The sequence below is a fragment of the Botryllus schlosseri genome, chromosome 13, assembly GCF_051294905.1.
Source record: "Botryllus schlosseri isolate E-star chromosome 13, Bs_hap1, whole genome shotgun sequence".
Lineage (NCBI taxonomy): Eukaryota > Metazoa > Chordata > Ascidiacea > Stolidobranchia > Styelidae > Botryllus > Botryllus schlosseri.
Window position 1 is genome coordinate 16,049,525 of NC_137248.1, and position 23,033 is coordinate 16,072,557.

The 23,033-nt window shown below is 41.5% G+C and overlaps 1 protein-coding gene and 1 long non-coding RNA gene across 5 annotated transcripts in view; one reads left to right on the top strand and one right to left on the bottom strand.

The window, feature by feature from the left end:
• LOC145453215 (uncharacterized) overlaps positions 1-23,033 on the top strand; it is a 184,652-nt gene that overhangs the window by 76,451 nt on the left and 85,168 nt on the right. The window contains exons 1-6 of one of the 4 annotated variants that reach the window (XM_080331194.1): positions 9,216-9,497; positions 9,575-9,709; positions 12,120-12,260; positions 12,768-12,908; positions 20,801-20,941; positions 21,439-21,579. In XM_080331194.1, coding sequence (XP_080187320.1) covers positions 9,476-9,497; positions 9,575-9,709; positions 12,120-12,260; positions 12,768-12,908; positions 20,801-20,941; positions 21,439-21,579 — 721 coding nt within the window. In that variant the 5' untranslated portion in view covers positions 9,216-9,475. Of the gene's footprint in view, positions 1-9,215; positions 9,498-9,574; positions 9,710-12,119; positions 12,261-12,767; positions 12,909-20,800; positions 20,942-21,438; positions 21,580-23,033 lie in introns of those variants that run through there. The other 3 variants (XM_080331195.1, XM_080331193.1, XM_080331196.1) reach the window with 3 other exon arrangements.
• On the bottom strand, positions 814-4,562 carry LOC145453583 (uncharacterized). The gene is made up of 5 exons (XR_013919833.1): positions 4,434-4,562; positions 3,635-3,782; positions 3,383-3,563; positions 2,626-2,695; positions 814-1,596 (listed from the first exon to the last, which is right to left on the bottom strand). It is a non-coding gene; the product is annotated as an uncharacterized LOC145453583 (long non-coding RNA).

The following is a 23,033-nucleotide window of genomic DNA, read 5'->3' on the forward strand; positions in this document are numbered from 1 at the left end:
GAGTCTAGCATGTTTTTTCTTGTTTATTAACAAGAATAATTTTTACAGTGCGTGACGTTTCTTCTGCCTGGCTTTTCCTGGTTCGTGAGCACTTGAGCGTGGAGTGATTGTGATGTCATAAGTCATCGGATGTTGTGTACCGCTGCACACTTGAAGTTTGAATTATCGTACCGGCGAATTGTATTTCCGAAACTGTAGCGATGGAAGGGAATATGAATGAAGTTCTTAGTAGAGTTAAGTGGAGCAAGAGATAGTGCGGGTTATTTTTGAGATTTTTCACATGCTTGCTTAGATGTGCATTGGTAGTGAAATGGTGTTTCGAATAGCAGATCAGTCATATTAATTGCTTGTTTGCGTTAGGCTTGTGAAAGAGGACTTGATATAAATGCTGACTTTGACTTTTCCGTGGCCTGAAGTGTCAGGTTGGCGGCTGTGAACATCGTGATACTTGTCAAGTGCTCTGACCGTTATACGTACTACGGATTTGTTGATATATATTTTAATGTAGACCGCGGAAGAATGTCGTTACCGCGCGCCGGATCTTGACGTGTTGTGGTTATGGCTTTGACATCATTTGTTAGTGCATTCATTAATGTAGGCTATAAATTATTCTTGTTAATAAACAAGGAAAAACATGCTAGACTCGATTACAAGCTTACAGGATTTTTCTTGTAACTCATTACAAGCTTACAAGCTAATTCTTGTTAACTCAATACAAGCCAATAGCTTGTAACTCTCTCTTTTTCTCTCTCTCATTATACCTAAATCTTGCACCTGGACTGGCAGTACCTATAACCAGAAAGACCCAATGTATTCGGTGGCCATGATTGTTCGCAAATGCATAGCAAAAAACTCATTTATTTACAGCCCATTAACCGCAGCAGATCAGCAGGCAATATACAGGCTCAAGCACAGATGGACAATAAACAGCAGCACTAGAAAAAGCAATTGTGTAAAAACAATATTTGCATGACTTGGCCTGCAGCAGACCCAGCACGCTAACTCGAATATTCAGGCAAGAAGCAATAATATTAAAAATGTGTCAAGGCAAGCTCATGAGCGTTACAACTAAATTTATTCCACAATAGTGCAGCTTGAAGACAGCATGCTGAAGATGAATTGTTTGACAAGAACTCATGTAGTTTTGAAAGTAAATTATTTGGTCCAGTACAAACCTATTTCATAACTACTTATACTTTGCAGCATCAAAACTGTCAAGTAATGAAGTATGCTGAAAACATAATCACTTAAGGCAAAATCTACTTTAGCACCGCAAAAAGCAAAACTACTTCATAACTTACCAATTTGTATATCAATGATCAAATGAATTTCAAAACTGCACATCAATTTTTATCACCCATTAAAGCGACTGCAGACGGCATACGCAGCCCTTTCATTCTTGCAATGCGGATGGACAAGAAATGTAGAGTAATATTCATACCGCGCGCGAACTGGATATTGAATACCCAATGCAGTGAGACAAAGCTAAAGCATATGAGAAATCTACCACGTCATTTATCGCTAGCCCGTCGAAGTGCACCGTCCACTTGGTCTCTTGAGTGTCAAGATGTATGATTGGGTTGGTTCTGAATTATCCTGAAAAAAGAGGGCACATAACTGTATACTGAAAGGCAAGGAGAGTGTGAAATTATGTAGCCTTTAATACTACCAGAGTAATAATGGCTGATGTATTAGGTCAAAATGATGGCTATGACAGCAATTATACCAGAGGTGGCAAACCTTTTCGGCCAAAGGGACACACGAGATTCAGGAACAATTACGCGGGCCACTTGAATGTTGATGACCTTTTTTTAGTCGTCCGATAGGAGCGTACCGAATTAGGTAACGTTGAAAACAATACTTACATTACTACGCTTTAATTTTGATACAATTATGTCATGAAAACTATGTGTGCAAAGTGCAACTGTGCATTCATGTCCTGGCTGCGCTAGGCGTGAAACTTTTTCAAAGATAACGAATGAATTCGATCAATAAATATGTTACTTGCATATATTGGGGTTGCCTTTGTATACCACTAGGCTCATTTGGCAAGGACAGGATAATTCAGCGTTTAGACATAGCAATATCGAAGGTTTCGGTGAACATGCCTCTATCATTTTGTGCGAAGTTTCATCGCCGACGATCTAGCTGCAAGCACATGTCGCATGTTGAACGACACGATTCTGCAAATTACGCGTATTTATAATTTTCAGGAGGGCTCCAATACTAAATGCAAGAAATCGAGTGACAATAAATCATGCAAAGTGTCGAGAAAAACTTCAAGTCAAATAAATCTGCTGCGAAATATTCTACTTCAAGGCCATATATGAAGATCTGCGATAAATGTGGCTGTACCTTAACTATGCCAATGCGTCGGAACTGATCATTTGAGTCATTATCAAATTTCGCGGTCAGACTAATGAAATTTTGGTTGGCCTTGCAATTTTACCTGATGTTACAACTAATTTCGAGAATTACCTCGCAGGCAACACAAAATCTTATCGCGGGCCGCGGGTTGGCCGCCCCTGACTTATACTGACATATCTAGCTGTAAGCCTATTATCAGCGCAGTAAAGAAGGTAAACTTTTATAGTAATGCTGTGTCGATATGTACTTGGTACGAACCTGGTTTATAACCAAGAATTTGCCATAGGATTCGTTGCAGGTATACCGACCTTCCAATTATCTGCAGAATCTGAAAGTACATAAATTCTTATGAATGGATGGTATCATTGGATTGAATATTCTGACATCGCAACTTCAGTTGTTTTGGTACAAGACATACAATTTACATTGTACAGCTTGTATATTGATAATCTTTCTCCACTTATCTGTAGTACCCCGTTCACCAATGAATTGTTCGACGCTTGCCCAGAATGATTATATTATTACCCACAATAATGGAACAAAAGTCCCAATCACACAGCGGATGCTGGGATCTGATCATTGTGTTTCGAGACGCAAATGGAGCAGCGGACGAAAATAATATACTGAGGAGTTTTAGCCTATGATTTACCAGGGCCGTAACTACCACACCCAAACCCCCATTTTGTGGAGCTCGAATGTTGTTTGTTGGAGGATATTTACTCAACTTGAAAAATTTTGTTGCGCCTGGCGCGATTTCATGTCCCGGGAAGTCTATATCATCAGAGATAGAAAAATGCGCATATTTTGGAGGAATAGGCATATCGGCGCTGTCGATTACCACGCATTGATCAGGATCATGACTCTAGATAACAGGTGGGCCACAGCACATTTTCAAACTGGAAAATGGGCCACGGCCAAGAAAGGGCTGAGAACCCCTGATCTAGACCATTGTTAATCAGCTTCATTCCCTCCAATAGCTGAAACCTTATTAGTTATCGTCAGGCAGAAATCTAACCTATGATATCGCTTCTTGTCCGATTTGCATGTTGCAGGCTTCTGTCAAACCGACGCCTTTTGAAAGTGGCTTTCATTGCTTTCATCAGCGTTTCCTTGGCTGGGCTAGATGAACTTGATTCCGATAATATGAAAGACTTATGTTCAGCCCCACTTTCGTCATTGTTCGAAGATTCTCCGACCTGAAATTTTATATTGATGATATGAATCAGTGGTTCCCAACCGATGTGCCACAAAAATAGTAATTTCATACTTCGTTAGCAAGATGACCAGAACTTCCTGGTTACTTGCATCGAGGGCTGCTCGTACATCAGTTATAGATGTAGAGGGCTCCAGATCAATCATGATTGATGAAGCATCAACGCGTCGTTCTGGATTTCGCAGACCACTGCACGTATCTCCTGCAATACAATGTCACTTATGAGACAGAATTCTGGATCACAAAGGAAGCGCTAGCTACAAACAAGGCTACTGGGCGGGGGAGATAAATTTAAAATAGTATATAATAATCGAATGTAACTGTCGCACTGATTCCGAAAAATCTAAATATTGATTGACTTCTCCCTTCTCAAAGTATTCGGCGGCAAGATAACGTTGTGCAACATGCCTACATTTTAACGCCGGAACTAGAAAGCTATACTTATACTATAATCAAGAATATGAACACTGACGGTTGCCAGTGAACTCCGCACTTGGTGAATCCGGCCCCACAAACTTTACGCAATCTGTGATCTAATCACGCCGTGACTGCGTGATCTACGCATGCCCTGACGTAAAACATTGACAAATCACTCGATGATAATGTTAGTAGTTTAATAATTCATATTAAGAGTTGTTAATTCAATTTATTACAAAATTTGCCGAGGGCCGAGTTCAACAAGTGCCGAGTTCACGGGGCCGAATTCACAAGTACCGAGTTCACTGGTAATCACACTGACAGCTATGGCGTTGTTTATAATTTGAATTTGTGAATGTCACGTACACATTATGTAAGAATATATTTGGAAACACTGCTATACACCGTCCTACAGTCGGTGGCAAAAAAACCTTACCATTCGTCTGCGCTTCAGTTAATGATACATCCACGTTACTGGTGCAATTTCAATTACGAACACCAGCACCAAGCAGATCTGTCACTTTCGAAGTCTCTGCAAGACATAAATATCAGTAATCTTATAGCGCGTATAAATAACCATAACATTAAATTACCCGAATTTTTCTGTTCACTAAATTCCAACATATCGCCACTGCGTAGTTCAACTTCACAATCAAATTCAGCCCAGCCAAAATCTTTGTCATAGTTCTCAATGTTGGCATTGTCAGGGAATTTGTGTAATACAGCAGTTTTCACTTCTGATACAGAGTTTACTCTAAACACTTTTGAACGGTCACCATAGGCCACCTTCAACTTCAACTGTGCTTGAACGATAGCCATAGAAACCAAGACTATTTCAATAACCTTAAATACATCAAATCACAAAGATTGATATATTATTTACCAACACGAAAGAAACGTGCACCGCCGCAAAACTGGTTGGTTCGCCATCGGCCATTCGCGCCGAGATGATCAGCTATAATATTGTAAAATCCAAATCCTGTTCCGAATTCGAGATTCTAATCCAAGTCCAAATCAGAAAAAAAAGTAGGCATTTGATCCAAATAACACATTGGAATGTAAAGTTATGAGACATTTCAAGTCCATGTCTACTTATATTCATCTTAAAGTAAAGCTAAAATCGATATACATTGTTCTTGAATCAGATAAAAATCATTAATTGCGATTCTTTCAAATCGAAATCCAAATCCTTCCTCGTCTTGTTCTCGCGCCTTTTTGCTAAACCGCTCAACCGAAACGCTCAGTGATATATTTGAACAAACAGAATGCGGGAGTTCATATTGAAATATAATGAACATAAAGATGATAATTAAAAATAACAACATTGTAATCGCACCGTATTTTGTGTCTTGTGCATTTTCCTATCGCCAGATATGATGTCTGGGTGTGTTTGAACAGCGCTTCAACTCACACATCATATCTAGGGGCTTGTCAGGGGTGTGTTCGAACTGTGTTAACACTCGGACATCAAGTCCGAGGCATGACTGGAGTAAGTTCGGACTGCGTTGTCTATCGAACTTCATGTTAGGGATGTGTTCGGACTGCGTGATGACACTTGAGCATCATGCCTGGGACATATTTAGGGCATGTCTGGGGTGTGTTCGGCCTGTATTGACACTCAGACATCATGTCTGAGGCATGTCTGGAGATAAGTTCGGAACACGTTGTCAATTACGCATCATGCCAGGGTGTATTCGGACCGCGGTTGACACTCGAGCATCATGTCCGGGACATGTCAGTGCATGTCGGGGGGGGGGGGGTGAGGGGGTGTTCTAACTTCGTTGACACTCAGACATCATAGCTGATGCATGAATAGGTTTAGACGGTGTTGGCTATCGAGCATCATGTTGGGGATGTGTTCGTGCTGCGTTATGGCACTTGAACATCATGTCTGGGACATGTCTAGGGCATGTCTGGGGTGTGTTGGGCCTGTATTGACGCTCGGACATCATGTCTGAAGCATGTCTGGAGAAAGGTTCGGACTGCGTTGCCAATCAAACATCATGTCAGAGGTGTGTGTTCGAACTGTGTTGACACTCGAACAGGATGTCTGGGACATGTCTGGGGTGCGTTCGAACTGCGTTGACACTCGGACATCATGTCCGAGGCATGTCTGGAGTGGGTTCGAACTGCGTTGTCGAACGCGCATCATATCTGGGACATGTCTGGGGCATGTCGGGGGATGTATGCGGACTGTGTTGACACTCGGACATCGTGTCTCGGCATGTCCGGGGTGTGTTATCGTGTCTGGCATGGCATCGTGTCTGTCACGAGTCTTGAGTGAGTTCGGACTGCTGCGTTTGTTAATTCTTCTTGCACAAAATATAAACAATTTACAAGCACAATTTACAAGCACCGTCCTATGACAGCTTGTTATGTGCTTGCATTTTGCAGTTACAAGCTGCCTCGAGCTTGCATCGAGCATTTGCAAGCTCGTTACAAGCAATTTTACAAGAATAATTTTTACAGTGTAGGTATATTAACGAAACATGCACAACCATCTATTTTCTCTGTCTGCATTATCTGTGACTGAATTTACAATCGTTACAACGGTTGCCATTTCAACTGTTCAGCCAAATACTGTATCTTGTAATAATTTCTGATTAAAATTTGTGATACTCATTTCAGTTAATCTACGAGTTATTTTATTGCTATATTTAGCCTTTATTTTACGATGGAGACTGAAGCCATGAAGTGACTGCGATATGCCCGATTATCAGTATACGTCTGATGGCGAATTGAAAGAAATGCAGCGTTGGCGAAGGCAACAGTTCATAAAATATCGTTCTCTAAGCATTGGTTCAGCCTGCAACGACAATGTCCTTGATCAGCCGATTGTCACTACTACTGTTATCTCGCTTTCTGTACATCGATGAATATGAGGCCAGTGGAATTAACCCAGATACCACAGACCAAGCCAAGCCTAAACGTGGGTTTTACCATTCACAATTGGGCTCTGAATGAAGTTAGCGTCCCACACAGTGAGCTGGCTGCTGATGGTAGCTCCTCGTTGCCTTGACCCTATTCTTCCCGCCAAGGCACAGACTTGTTTGATAAACCAGATTTTGTCTGCATTGCAACTCAAGAACAGGAATAGTTGTATCAAACTTGTCCGGGAAAGAACATCTCTCTGTGTCTCGACTGAAATCAATGTGTCGTTTTATGCATTTTATATGACTGTCTGTCTGTATTTGACCAGTATTTTGAATGTATGCTCGTGGTGGATTTTATTATAACTAACATGATAATGAAATTATACTGTCAAATTGTGATGTCTTGCAACATAAGGTTAATATATCTGCCAGAAAGCAACAATGATTCAGGTAGCGATAGGGTTACTAGTGGTTGTAAGCTGCAGTAGCGAGAGGGTTAATGAACGGCAACTAAAGGGTTAATGAGTCTGCAGCTGAAGTGCGAAAAGTGTATCTTTTGAAGCATCATTTTGACATTGAATGCGCAAAATACGCTGGGCGATCGCTTTCCATTTTGTCGACTGGGTTAGCTTATTTATAAATCTAAACAGGTAGGTATATGGCAACCGCCATTGGCATTATGTTGCCCCTCTGATGTATTGGGTAATTGGGTACATCCTCTGTCATCTTGGATATCTTTACATATGTTATTATCGCCAATTAAATGTGGTGAGTATTAACTTATAGTCGTAGCCTACGCTTCACAGCTGTAGCACCAATGGATTCTTCGGCGATTGCACATTTCTGTTGCTATGGCACGGTATCCATTATGTTCAAGTTGTTATTGATCTGTTCCAACATTCGAAGGTAAAATCAAACGCTGATTCTATTTGACTTTGGTAATGACATGATCAATATAGCCTAGTTATCAGGAGTAGGCCTATGCCCGAAACCCGGAAATAAGGCCTGCTTTGAAACACATTGATTTCCCCTTGGTGCTGCGGTCTGCGGCGCCATCAAAAATTAGGAAATTGGCCAGTGAGCACATTTAAGTTTGAGACCTCTGTTCTATACCTAGGGTCGTTTGCCTTTATTCTGTGGATCGCGAAGATGTTGTGCGTAATCAGCTTCCAAAATAGGCCGGAAGAAAGTCTGGGCAAACTTACCTTGTTCTGTTATCAGCTTATCAATTTTTGAACTGTGCCTGCCGCAGAACATTTTCAAATTGCGGATGTGGTCAAGACCATAACAGGTTGGAAACCGCTGGATGTGTCACCTGCTTGGGCATTTTATAGTAATATATGAAAGATCCAATGTTATTGACAGAATTGATTCACAAGATTTAACAACCATCAGATTGTTCGCCTTATGCTGAAACCAAGATCACTGTTTTGTTTGGGCGGAAGGGGGCTGGAGAAATGTTGTTTCGGACCTGGATACAACAAGTGACCAGATTACCGCATCGACCTACCCATGAGAGTAGGGTTGTCAAACACATGGCGGAATACGGATACGGCCCGCCAGACGGCACTTGCTGAGGAATTCTGTTGCAGACCCTAGCGCAATGGTTCTCAGTCTCTGTCCAACAGACTGTGGTATACGGAAACGGCTCATGAATAATTCTGTTGCAGGCCCTGGCACAGTGGTTCTAATCCACAGTGGCTCTCAACCTCTCTTCGCAGACCCCTTTTGGCCGTCAGGGAACCCCGCGTACCCCCATAAGTTTCCGTTCAAGTTTGGCTCAATGATCGTGCAACAGTATTGTTAACTACAGTCGTTCGACTTAACAGTTCGACTCAGTTCAAATCATCGCAGCAATCCCAAAACAAATAATATAAAGTGAAATTCGTCTTATATGTTCTCAAGGAATCCAATATTATAAGACTAATTGAATCTACCACAAATTCAATTACAGTCGATAATATCCCGGTGTTTCCTGACCAATATATAAATTCATGAGTATTTATGTTCGCTGCGTCGTCATTTCATTTCAGAAGTCAAATCTGCTGAACTGATCAAAATACCTCGTCATTTACGCCGAGGAATACATTATGCGATTTGAGAATTTTTGCTTCATTTTGAAGATGATTTTTCGAAATTCATTGTGTTGCTTCCTTAGAATGAATAGTGCACCAGTCACCCTGCACATTGAAAACGTCACAATAGTGCAACAGCATAATGTAAATTCAGAGTACAGTTTCTAATCTTTAATTTGTTTAGATCACACGTGAAAGTTCAAGCCGTCCAAATCTATGTCTTGGTCGATAACGAAGTCGGGAAAAGGAGACATTCATATTATTCTTTCAATTTGCTAGTCATCGCATAGCAACAAACGACGTTGCAGATGCCACTCGAGATATGCCTCTGGCAATGTGCGGATGTGCCAGAAATTATATTCGGTACCATTTAAGTGTCACGATTAGAGAGCCTGATATTCAAGTTACCGATTTCATTCATATCCAGGCTTCTTGGAGGTACAGAACTTCAATATACAATTGAATATACTATTCAATCATATCCAGGCGCATACCAACCTGTCAAACGTAATAAATACCTAATTAGAAATATGGAAGGTTATTCGAACTTCGGTGAGTATATTTACAGTTCCAATGGGTTGTGCTGTATGATATGTGCAAATCTATTATAAGCGGTCGCGATATTTTAGAATCAAAATCATTAGAGGCATTGCAACAGCCGCAGGGAAATGGACAAAGCGTGGGCGAATTATCGCAGCCAAGCCAAACGGGTCCCAATAATTTTTGCACGGCAGCCGATATATCCACCAATATTGGTGAAACAGGTGGGTTTCTAGATTATGGTTTTTTCAACTAGATAAAGTTTATATCCGGGGGTTTGTTTGTTATGAGGGTTTACTTGGTGTTAGTCGACTACTATATGGACATTTACATCACGCCGATATTCTTCATTTCTAATCCGTAATTGCCGGCTTATGACACGGTTCACTTCTAGGCTTTTTGTAAGACACCGCTTACGCGGATGAGATGGCGAGTAAGAGCCTAGATAAACCTCCAATACTTGGGTATAGGAATTTTTAAGTCGACCTCGGTTGTACTCGAACCCGCAAACGATTGGTGTTGCTGCCGCGGATTATACCACTGCGCTATCTCTCCACCCCAAAATATCCGGTGGTTAAGCGAGCCGAAGATACTGTCTTACAAATATATGCTTCCGGCACTGCCGATCACTTCATCTTAAATGCAAATCAAAAAGAGCAGTGACTAGTGAACAACATAATAATGAAATCCAAGAAGTGATTCAAGTTATTTTCAATAACTTGATATTATTACTCGAGATATGCCTACGGTTATATTTGGCTGCGATAAAAATTATATTCGGTAGCATTTACATATCAAGATTAGAGAGCGGGATATTCAAGTTGCCATTTTCATTCATTTCCAGAGGCAAACCTGTCTAGCATAACAAATATCTAATTATAATTATGGAAGGTTATTCGAAATTCGGTGAGTATATCAGAGTTGGATCAATTGTAATTTGTAATTGAGCTGAATGTAATTTATTGCATTTATTCATGTAATTGTAATTGTAATTGTAATTTAAGCAGTTCTATTTTCTGTAATTGTAATTGTAAATTGATAAAAATCTTGCTCAATTACAATATAAATTACATTTTATGGAAACCTGACAATCACAACATAAAATAACCAAATAATCAATAATTTATTCGTCACACCAGTGAAAATCCGGCTCGGACCAGGATGACGACGAGAGGCCGCAAGACCGCAAGGTCTTAGGCTAATTATGACAGGTGGCGACTGTGTTCTCTACCTGTCATAATTAGCCTATTTACATCGATGTTCTATGCGTGCCGCGTTATAATTCAGCCATGCTAAACTGTTTTTCATACTTCAGTAGCAACAGAAAACTTTATGAATTAAAATATAGGCTAAACCACTGGTTTTCAAACTGGGGACGTGCCCCTTTGGGCGACACGGAAGCACCTGAAGGGGGGCGCGAAGCTCCGGTAAAATGAGAGTTTTTCCGCGCTTCGCACGATTCACCTCCATTTCCTAGTTATTGCTCTGTGTAATGTCTGAATTTCATATTAGAGAATTCTCTCATCTACAGTCATAAACTCCCATACCATCAAACTATGTGTAAGGATTGCTAACATTCTGGTTTCATTGTGTGATATGACGATAAAGGGGCACGAAATATTTAACAGTCATAAAGGGGGGGGGGAGTCTAAAAAAGTTAGAGAACCAGTGGGCTAAACTAAATCCTAATTTTCAAAACTGGAGGAACAGCAAACAAATTCTGAAACCTGTGCTGAACCATTTTCTACACCCCGGTCAGAGTTATATTTTTAAATCCCTGACCAGTACCGAGACTTGCTGCAACAATTGCAAAAAGAAATTCAAGTTTCCAACCAAGGCTTCATCAAACTTGATCACGCATTTGTTAAGATGTTATCCCAATCTCACCTCCAATCTTGGCCAAATTTACTGGGGCCAGAAAATTTTCGCAGCCTAATGTTCATCAAATGCAATTGAACAGTTTTTCAGCAAGTGAAAATGTAAATGCGAACCAAAATGTTGTAATTCGTAGTTAGCAGCAGATTCTTTCCTTTTGAATTTATTTTAATTTTACACATCTTATCGGTATCATCCTTATCGCTGACGCCTTGCAATTACATTTCATTATTCTCACTCAGCTCTGAGTAGCCTAATCATTTGATTACATTCCATTGACTGTCCTGTAGCCTATTCGTTGTTAGTCGCTCAAACTTTTGGTTGTTAACAGTCGCTTGAAACACTTTTCTGTGTTTGTAGTTTTCAGTACTCATGACTAGGAATAGTTCGGATACGTTCGATTTTTTTTAATTAAAGGGTATTCTACGTATCATGAATGAAACATGAATACTGAATAGCTTGAGATAGTTGCTAATTACGTCGCTACGGTTGTCAAAGAACACCTCTCTACCGAATCAATTACATGTTTACAGTAATTGTAATGGAATTGGAATTTGATATTTTTAACATTGAGAAAATGTAATTGTAATGTAATTGAAACATGCAAGGAAGCAATTGTAATTGTAATTGTAATTTTAATTGCACTGAATTATTGTAATTGATCCAACTCTGGTGAGTATATTCACATTCCCAATGTGTTGTGTTGTATGCGATGTGCTAGTATAGGCCTATATATTATAACCGGTCGTGATATTCCAGAATCAAAATCATCCGGGGCATTGCAACAGCCGCAGGGAAATGGCGAAGGGGTGGATGAATCATCGCAGCCAACCCACACGACTGCAAATGATTTTGCAATGAGAGTCGATACATCCACGAACGTCAATACTGATAGAACTGGTGGGTTTCCAAATTGTGGCTGATATCTTGTGGTAAAGCGAACCGAAGAGACTTATCGGCAAAATATGTATCCGGCACTGCCGATCACCAAAAGTAAATAAAGAAGAGCTGTGACTAATGAACAACATAATAGGAAATCCAAGAAGTGATCCAAATTATTGGTAGTATTATTTTGAATGGGAGAACAGGCGCAGCGTTGTGTCTTGTCTTTTATTAAATGATGGATATAGGCTATCGCATAGATGTTCTGTATGCTAATGTACACGATTGGATATGAATTGAAGGAATAATTCTTTTCGAGCGGGGCGTAAACGCGTCAGGGTTCGTAAACTGGATAACGTAAAGGAAACCTTTAGTCTGTCTGGTCCTTGGGTTCGCTAGAAGAGTATCAATGCATGTGTTACGGAGGGTTATTCGAACTTCGGTGAGTATATTCACATTGCCAATGTGTTGTGCTGTATACGATGTACAAGTAGGCCTATATTATAAGCGGTCGTGATATTTCAGAATCAAGATCATCAGAGGCATTGAAACAGCCGCAGGGAAATGACCAAGGTGTGGGTGAATCATCGCAGCCAAACCACACGGCTCTCAATAATTTTTCCACGACACCCGATGAATCCACCAATGTCAATATTGTTAGAACGGGTAGGTTTCTTGATTATGGATGTTTCAACTACGGAAAATACCACGTGGTCAACCGAGCCGAAGAGACTTTCTAGCAGAATATATGTTACCGGCATTGCCGATCACTTCATTTTAAAAGCAAATAAAAAAGATCAATGGCTATAGTGAACAACATGACAACGAAATTCAAGAAGCAATCCAAGTTCTTGTTAATAACTAATATTATAGATGTTATTATGAATGGGAGAACAGGAAGCATCTGAAGGGGGCGCGAATCTCCGGTAAAATAACTTTTTTATTGCGCGCTGTGCGTGATTCACCTCCATTTCCTAATTATTGCTCTGTGTAAAGTCTGGATTTCATATTGGAGAATTATCTCATCAACCGTCATAACCTCCCATACCATCAAACTATGTGTAAGGATTCCTAACATTCTGGTTTCATTGTGTGATATGACGATAAGGGGGCACGAAATATTTACCTGTCATGAAGGGGTGGGGGGGTGGCGAGACTAAAAAAGTTAGAGGACCAGTGGGCTAAACTAAATCCTAATTTTCAAAACTGGATGAACAGCAAACAAATTCTGAAACCTGTGCTGAACCATTTTCTACACCCCGGCAGAGATGAGCATGGATTAGGATTAGGTTTTGAAAAAACAGGATTTGTGAAATTTTGTCGGATTTGGATTGGATTTGGATTAGACTTTTTTTCAGAACGGATTAGGATTTGGATTGGATTTGCCTATTTTCTGGGAGATTGAAATGTCGTGTGGCGAATGGCGACAAACTTTGTTCAGATCAGTTATTAGTAGGGATGGTGTGAACGTGAGGTTCACGTTCGCGTTCTGTGTGTGAACCTCGAAAATTTAGAGGTTCGCGTTCACAACAGAACCTAGGTAGGTTCTGCACTGTGAACCTTTTTCATATATTACAATCTTCCCTTCATTTTGGCATTTTTGGTTCGAATTTATCGCATTTCAACTGCGGGCCACTCTATGCATGGCGATGGCAGCATAAAAAATCAACGCAAACCAATCTCAAAAATTTTACTTGTTTCGTTACAAAAGTCTACTCGAAATATTCAGCTTTCCGTTTGTGAATCTTAGTGACGCTCTGCTGTGAGCTTGACCCGCAATCACACAACATCACGAGCGAAACATAACATAACATGATATCGTTGGGTTATAATTTTTACATCTACACACAATATACAATGCGATAAGACACAATGCGATGTCATGATAGGAGGGTGTCGAACGACACGCATCAGTAGCGATCCTTTACTCTAACATCCAGCTCTATTCGATGTTGATCTTATTTGAAGCCGCGGCTCTTTCTACTAGTTCTTTCCATTCCTTGTGAGTGCTTTCATTCGACGGGTCTTTTACTGGGCCTTTTTGTCGTCGTAACCAACGGCATCGGCGGGGAAAGAGGAGCCCAGATAAACCTCCGACGGGAATCGAAACCGATCCGTCAGATTGGTGGGCGCTTATCGTAACCACTACGCTATCTCCCCCGCCTACATTACGCGTAGTCAGCGAATGATGTATATTCAACCAGTCAATGAGATTGATATAGTTTTTTGATTTAACAAATCTAGCAGGTGTACGAGGTCAATCTTGGCTTCATATGTTTACTGCATCATTAAAACCAAATCCGTGTGGTTGAGGTGTTGACTCCAGCTGTATAACTTTTGGGGTAGCCTAATATCGGTAGCAAGTAGGGATGGTGTGAACCTCTGAAAGGTTCAGGTTCGTGTGAACGCGAACCTTTTTGAAAGGTTCTGTGTGAACGCGAACGTGAACCTCATGACGTCACGTGACGTCATATTGCTAATTCCAACCCTGTCTTTCAATGAAGTGATAGCCTATATTAATGTAAACGATACCTAGCGACGACGCGTGCCACATAATGCAACAATGCTGAAGTACATATTAGCGTTTTAAACGTCGCTAAATGTAGCAAATGAGGCAATCAAAGGATATAATACTCCTATAAAATAAATATATTCCGTCGCTTTGCCAGCAATTTCGACGAGGACTCACCAGGGAATACACGCTAACCCCTTAACGGTCTAGGCCAGACCGGATAATGTATATTCGGCGTCCGAGTATTGCTACATTGATATTGAGCAGAGTGTAAAATGTGTTTCTATAGGCCTACTTGCTACCGATATTACCCCATTAAGAAGTTATGCAGCAGTAGCCAACACCTCAATCGCACGGATTTGGTTTTAATGATGCAGTAGAGATATGAAGTCAAGATTGACCCCGTACGCCTTCTCGAATTTTTACATCAGAAAACGATATCAAACGTACTTCGCTCGTGATGTTGTGTGATTGCGGGTCGAGCTCACAGCAGAGAGGCACTAAATATTCACAAACGGAAAGCTGTAGCCTATATTTCGAGCAACCTTTTGTAACAAAGCAAGTAAAACTTTTGAGATTGTCAAGGTGCATGCTCGTTTAGTGTTGATTTTTAATGCTGCCAGCGCCATGCATAGAGTGGCTAGCAGTTCAAATGCAATGAATTTGAACCAAAGATATTATAACGAAGTGAAAATTGTAATATATGAAAAAGGTTCACAGTGCAGAACCTACCAAGGTTCTGTTGCGAACACGAACCTCTAAATTTCCGAGGTTCACACACAGAACGCGAACGTGAACCTCACGTTCACACCATCCCTAGTAGCAAGTATAGAAACCTGTTTTACACTCTGCTCAATATCAATGTGACAATACTCAGAGGCCGAATACATTGTCAGGTCTGGCCAAGATCGCTAAGGCGTAAGCTTATATTCCCTGGCAAGTCCTCGTCGAAATTGTTGGCAAAGCGACGGATGATATTGATTTTACGGAAGTATTTTATCATTTGATTGCCTCAGTTGATACATCTAGGGACGTTTATAACGCCGATATGTACTTCAGAATCGTGGCATTATGTGGCTCGAGTCGTCGCTAGGCTATCACTTCATTGAAAGATAGGTTTGGAATTAGCAATATGACGTCACGTGACGTCATGAGGTTCACGTTCGCGTTCACACAGAACCTTTCAAAAAGGTTCGCGTTCACACGAACCTGAACCTTTCAGAGGTTCACACCATCCCTAGTTATTAGTGTACTTATGGTTACTAAGTTATCTTGAATCAAGTGAATCGTTGGTTGTGAAAGAAAATTTTCGAATCCCTCCATTGCGTAAATTAGTATTTTTTCTAAATTTCCAGTTGGAGTCGGATTAGGATTGGACACGGACTTGAATAAGAAAATGTTATGGATTAGGATTTGGATTTGGATTTCAAGGTTCGGATTTGGATTGGATTAGGACATAGAAATTTCAAATCCGCTCATCTCTGCACCCCGGTCGGAGTTTTATTCTCAAATCCCTGACCAGTACCGAGGCTTGCTGCAACAATTGCAAAAAGAAATTCAAGTTTCCAACCAAGGCTTCATCAAACTTGATCACGCATTTGCTGAGATGTTATCCCACTCTTACCTCCAATCTTGGCCAAATTTACTGGGGCCAGGAAATTTCGCGACCTAATGTTCATCAAATGCAATAACAGTTTTTCAGCAAGTGAAAATGTAAATGCGAACCAGAATGTTGTAATTCGTAGTTAGCAGGAGGTTCTTTCCTTTTGCATTTATTTTAATTTTGCACATCTTATCGGTATCATCCTTATCGCTGACGCCTTACCAATTACATTTCATTATCCTCACTCAGCTCTGAGTAGCCTAATCGTTTGATTACATTCCATTGACTGTCCTGTAGCCTATTCGTTGTTAGTCGCTCTAACTTTAGGTTGTTAACAGTCGCTTGAAACATTTTTCTGTGTTTGTAGTTTTCAGTACTCATGACAAGGAATAGTTCGGATACGTTCAAGTTTTTTTTTTTAAATAAAGGGTATTCTACGTATCATGAATGAAACATGAATACTGAATAGCTTGAGATAGTTGTTGATTACGTCGCTACGGCTGTCATAGAACACCTCTCTACCGAATCAATTACATGTTTTACAGCAGTGGTTCTTAACCTTTTTTCCTCCAGCGCCCCCCAACCTCATATTGTAAGGAATGTAATAAAGATAATGAGTAAGAGGGAGGACCGTAACAGCACCGCGTCAACCCCCCCTAAAACGATTGCCTTGCGCACCCATGGCGTAATAAACGAAACTTCTGAGGGCTTCTCCCCAGGAACACCGTAGCGTGATTTCGATGTTCAGCAAAGTTTGTGTGACCTGGTCGCGCTAGGTACCAACATTTTCTATAATGCATGAATGAATAGGTGGTAATTACATATATAAGTTGCTATAAACTTTTTATCCTCTCAGCCCACGTAATCAGATTTACCAGTAGCGCTGAGTGAGCTGTTGTATGGGAAAATAGAGGGCACGTAATTAATAATTAAACATATTCGGGCGTGCCCTTAGGTACAATTAATTCGTTACCAAGGCCGTAACAGCACTTCGTCAGCCCCCCCCCCCCAAAAAAAACGTTGGACTTCGCCCCCAGACCCCCTTCGGCATTCTGCTATATTGCTGATACTGGTGCATCTACATTATGGGTGTCCATTTCCAAAGCCAGCTATTCTCGCCTCGACGCGCGAAGCGCGAAAAATTTCACTTATTAATGATTGAATTGGTCAATATGATCGGGAACTGCATGCATATTGAGATCAAATTTTATCCTCTCCCTGCTCACGTACACAGATTTACCGGTAGAGCTGAGTGATGTGTGATCGTAAAGGTAGGACCCCCTCAATAATAATTATACATTTTCGGGCGTATACCCGTTGGCAGGAACGAAACGACACTTCGTCAGCCCCCCCCCCAAAAAAACCTGGGTCTTGGGCCCCCATAGGGTGATAAACCGACCGCCCCCATCACGTTGTTCGCTTTTGCCGCGGAATCAGCTGTACTGTTTAGCGAGACAGTGCGAAGCGCGAAAACTTTCGATAATTCATGATAAAATCGGTCAGTAAGATCGGGAATTGCATTTATATTGCTATCAATTTCTTTTCGTCTCTGCTCACGTTACCAGATTTTCTGGTAGAGCTGAGTGAGGTGCAACGTTCCCTCTAAGCTGCGACCGTGCGCAGTGCTGACTGCGCACATAAAATCTACGTTGCGCCCAACAAATCCGAAGTTATGATCTTTTTTAGTCGCTACGCACTGTTGTCCAAGGGTCAGCGTATAGTGAGTTGTTGAGTGTGCGCAGACTCATCAAAACTTAGAGCGAACATTGTGCGGTGTTTTGGAAACTGCAGGGCTCGTAACTCTTAAATCAACATATTCGGGCGGGCGAACCCGTTGGCATGACTTCATTGCATGATGTTATTTCGTGACCTCCTGTCTGCTATATCAAAAAATATAAATTCGCCCAACAGGGATATCGCATAATAGGAGTATCGAGTTTTAGATATCCCTGTCGCCAAATCGTACTAAACTTAAAGATCCACACGATTTCAAATTGGTATTTCTTCACTGGCATATAATTTTTCCCTGCCAGGAGGAATTAGTCTTCTGGAGTTCAGATTGCTAAGACAGAAACATTCGTTGCCAGTCATTTAGGCGCCCATGGACAATTCAAGCTATATGTCTTTTGTAGGCTATATACAACGAAGTTATATAACGAAGTTTTCGGTGTTGATTTGCTCTGAATACTGATCAAGGATATGTCCTACCACCACATCATCTACTGCAAAGCCATTTTCTCCAGCGCCCCCATACCGCCCCCCTGAGCCCAGCGCCCCCCATATCGCCCCCTGAGCGTTTCCACCCCCTTCAAAATCGCCAGCGGGAGGCTGACAGTGGTTCTTAACCTTTCCTCCAGCGCCCCCTTTCAAAAATTATCGTGCTCCAGCGCCCCCCAACCTCATATTGTAAGGAATGTAATAAAGACAATGAGTAAGAGGGAGGGCCGTAACAGCACTTCGTCAACCCCCCTAAAAACGATTTCACCGGGCACCCATAGCGTAATAAACCAAACTTCTGAAGGCTTTGCCCCCAGGAACCCCGTAGCGTGATTTCGATGGTCAGCAAAGTTTGTGTGGCCTGGTCGCCCTAGGTACCAGAATTTTCTATAATGCATGAATGAATAGGTGGTAATTACATATATAAGTCGCTATAAACTTTTTATCCTCTCAGCCCACGTAATCAGATTTACCAGTAGCGCTGAGTGAGATGTTGTATGGGAAAATAGAGGGCACGTAATTTATAATTAAACATATTTGGGCGTGCCCTTAAGTACAATTAATTCGTTACTAGGGCCGTAACAGCACTTCTTCAGCCCCCCAAAAATCTGTTGGTCTTGGGCCCCCCATCGGGTAATAACCAAACTTTGTGGGGGCTTCGCCCCCAGACCTCCCTTCGGCTATCCGCTATTTGCTGAAACTAGTCATCTACATTGGGTGTCCGACTGTCCATTTACTGAGGCAGCTATATTATCGCCTAGACGCGCAAGGCGCGAAAAATTTCACTAATTAATGATTGAATTGGTCAATATCATCGGGAATTGCATGTATATTGAGATCAATTTTTATCCTCTCTCTGCTCGCGTAAACAGATTTACCGGTAAAGCTGAGTGATGTGTGATTGAAAAGGTAGGACCCCTCAATAATAATTGTACATCTTCGGGCGTATACCCGTTGGCAGGAACGAAACGGCACTTCGTCAGGCCCCCGAAAAAACTTGGGTCTTGGGATCTCATAGGGTGATGAACCGACCGCCCCCATCACGTTGTTCGCTTTTGCCACGGAATAAGCTGTACTGTTTAGCGAGCCAGTGCGAAGCGCGAAAACTTTCGATAATTCATAATAAAATCGGTCAGTAAGATCGGGAATTGCATATATATTGCTATCAATTTCTTGTCCTCTCTGCTCACGTTACCGGATTACCGGTAGAGCTGAGTGAGGTGCAATGTTCACTCTTAGCTGCGCACGTGCGTAGTGCAGGGTGTCTACGCACAGAAAATCTACGTTGCGCACAACAAATCCGAAGTTATGACCTTTTTTTAGTCGTTACGCACTGTTGTCCAAGGGTCTGTGCAGACTGTGCGCGGACTCATCAAAACTTAGAGCGAACATTGTGAGGTGTCTTGGAAACTGTAGGACTCGTAACTGATAATTAAACATATTCGGGCGGGCGAGCCCGTTGGAATGACTTCGTTGCAAGATGTTATTTCGTGACCTCCTGACTGCTATATTAATAAATATAGAATCGCCCAACAGGTATATCGCATAATAGGAATATCGAGTTTTAGATATCCCTGTCGCCCAATCGTACTAAACTTAAAGATCCACACGATTTCAAATTGGTATTTCTTCACTGGCATATAATTTTTCCCTGCCAGGTGGAATTCGTCTTCTGGGGTTCAGATTGCCAAGACAAAAACATTCGGTGCCAGTCATTTAGGCGGTCATGGACAATTAAACCTATATGTCTTTTGTAGGCTATATATAACGAAGTTTTCGGTGTTAATTTAGTCTGAATACACATTAGGGATATGTCCTACCACCGCATCAACTACTTCAAAGCCATTTTTCTCCAGCGCCCCCCATACCTCCCCCCTGAGCCCAGCGCCCCCCCCATATTGCCCCCTGAGCGTTTTCGCCCCCTTCAAAATCACCAGCGCCCTTGGGGGGCGCTGGAGGCAAGGTTAAGAACCACTGTTTTACAGTAATTGTAATTGTAATTTGTTATTTTTAACATTGAGTAATTATAATTGCAATGCAATTGTAACATGCAAGGAAGCAATTGTAATTGCAATGTAATTGAAACATGCAAGGAAGCAATTGTAATTGTAATTGCACTGAATTATTGTAATTGATCCAACTCTGGTGAGTATATTCACCTTGCCAAGGTGTTGTGTTGTATGTGATGTGCTAGTATATATATTATAACCGGTCGTGATATTCCAGAATCAAAATCATCCGAGGCATTGCAACAGCCGCAGGGAAATGGCGAAGGGGTGGATGAATCATCGCAGCCAACCCACACGACTGCAAATGATTTCGCAATGAGAGTCGATACATCCACGAACGCCAATGCTAATAGAACTGGTGAGTTTCCCGATTGTGGCTGATATCTTGTGGTAAAGCGAACCGAAGAGACTTATCGGCAAAATATGTATCCGGCACTGCCGATCACTAAAAGTAAATAAAGAAGAGCTGTGACTAATGAACAGCATAAGGAAATCCAAGAAGTAATCCAAATTATTGGTAATACTATTATGAATGGGAGAACAGGCGCAGCGTTGTGTCTTGTCTTTTATTAAATGATGGATAGGCTATCGCATAGATGTTCTGTATGCCAATGTACACGATTGGATATGAATTGAAGGAATAATTCTTTTTGAGCGGGGCGTAAACGCGTCAGGGTTCGTAGATTGGATAACGTAAAGGAAACCTTTAGTCTGCCTGGTCCTTGGGTCTGCTAGAAGAGTATCAATGCTTGCGTTACGGAAGGTTATTCGAATTTCGGTGAGTATATTCACATTGCCAATGTGTTGTGCTGTATACGATGTACAAGTATATTATAAGCGGTCGTGATATTTCAGAATCAAGATCATCAGAGGCATTGAAACAGCCGCAGGGAAATGACCAAAGTGTGGGTGAATCATCGCAGCCAACCCACTCGGCTCTCAATAATTTTTCCACGACAGCCGATATATCCACCAATGTCAATATGGTTAGAACAGGTGGGTTTCTTGATTATGGATGTTTCAACTACGAAAAATACCCGGTGATGGTCAACCGAGCCGAAGAGACTTTCTAGCAGGATATATGCTTCCGGCATTACCGATCACTTCATTTTAAAAGCAAATAAAAAAGATCAATGGCTATAGTGAACAACATGGCAACGAAATTCAAGAAGCAATCCAAGTTCTTATTAATAACTATTATTATAGATGTTATTAGGAATGGGAGAACAAAAAGCATCTAAAGGGGGGCGCGAAGCTCCGGTAAAATGAAAGTTTTTCTGCGCTTTGCGCGATTCACCTCTATTTCCTAGTTCTTTTAGCATTGTGAGAAAGTGTAGTTCACAGCGCTTATATACATATCGCACGCATGAGTTCGTCAACATCAGGAAGTTTATATGACCCATGTGTTATTCGGAATTTACGTATGCAAATTGATGTTACCCTGCAACATTTGGAAAATTTTCAAACCCCTTCTATTTTTCTGTTGGCTGCGCGCCGGGGTGGATACATATATTTACGGAGGTGCGTTTATGGTTACCAGTTCAGCACTGCGTTAATGTTATTGTGTGCTGATCCGGGGATCTTAACAATCACCAATAGCACGTACTATTTACTAAGCAAAGTCTTGCAAAATTCTATTGGAGGTAGCACTTTAAAGGGTAGATATGGATATAGAGAGTTTGGGTGGGGAATGAAGGCTCGGAATAAATCGGAAGTGGGGAATTGGGATAAAAAGGTTGGGAACCACTGGTATAGGACGTTCGTCGGCGATGCAATAATGTAATCCAGTCTCAGTTTTGATTCGAAATCGCTATAATTTATAACGGAATAGTCATGTTCTTCACAAAAAAGACAAGCGGGGGATAATTCTCAATTAGGTTGATTCTATGTCCAGCCAATCTGTGATTTCGGTATATTCAAAATAGGGAAGTTAAGACAGACATACACCCGTTAAGCCGAATTGTACCCTTTGCCACATTAAACGCATAATCCTGTACCCACCCCTTCGCAGCGCAATCACCAACTGGACAACCGCAGCCAGTACCTCAAGAACAATCTCATCTTGTGTATCAACAGTACTACCAGCCGGCAGATCAACAATATTTCCAGCCCCAACTGCAGCACACTCCAAATACAACAGTGCAGCCTCAGGCAAGCATAGGCTATTATCCGTACAAATCAGATCTCTGGTATTGATTATTACGTTTTCGCGATACGCGACTTTCAGCATATCGGCCACGACCCACTGTCGTGGTGAGATAATCCGTGACTTCAACACCACTGGATTGTGGGTTCGAGTCCGACCGAGGTCGAATTCCTATATCCGAATGTTGGAGGTTCATCTAGGCTCCTCCTCGCCGCCTCATCCGCGTAAACGGTGTCTTACAAAAAAGCCTAGAAGTGGGCCGTTAGGCAGTTAGGAATTGAAAAATGAAGAATATCGAATTGGT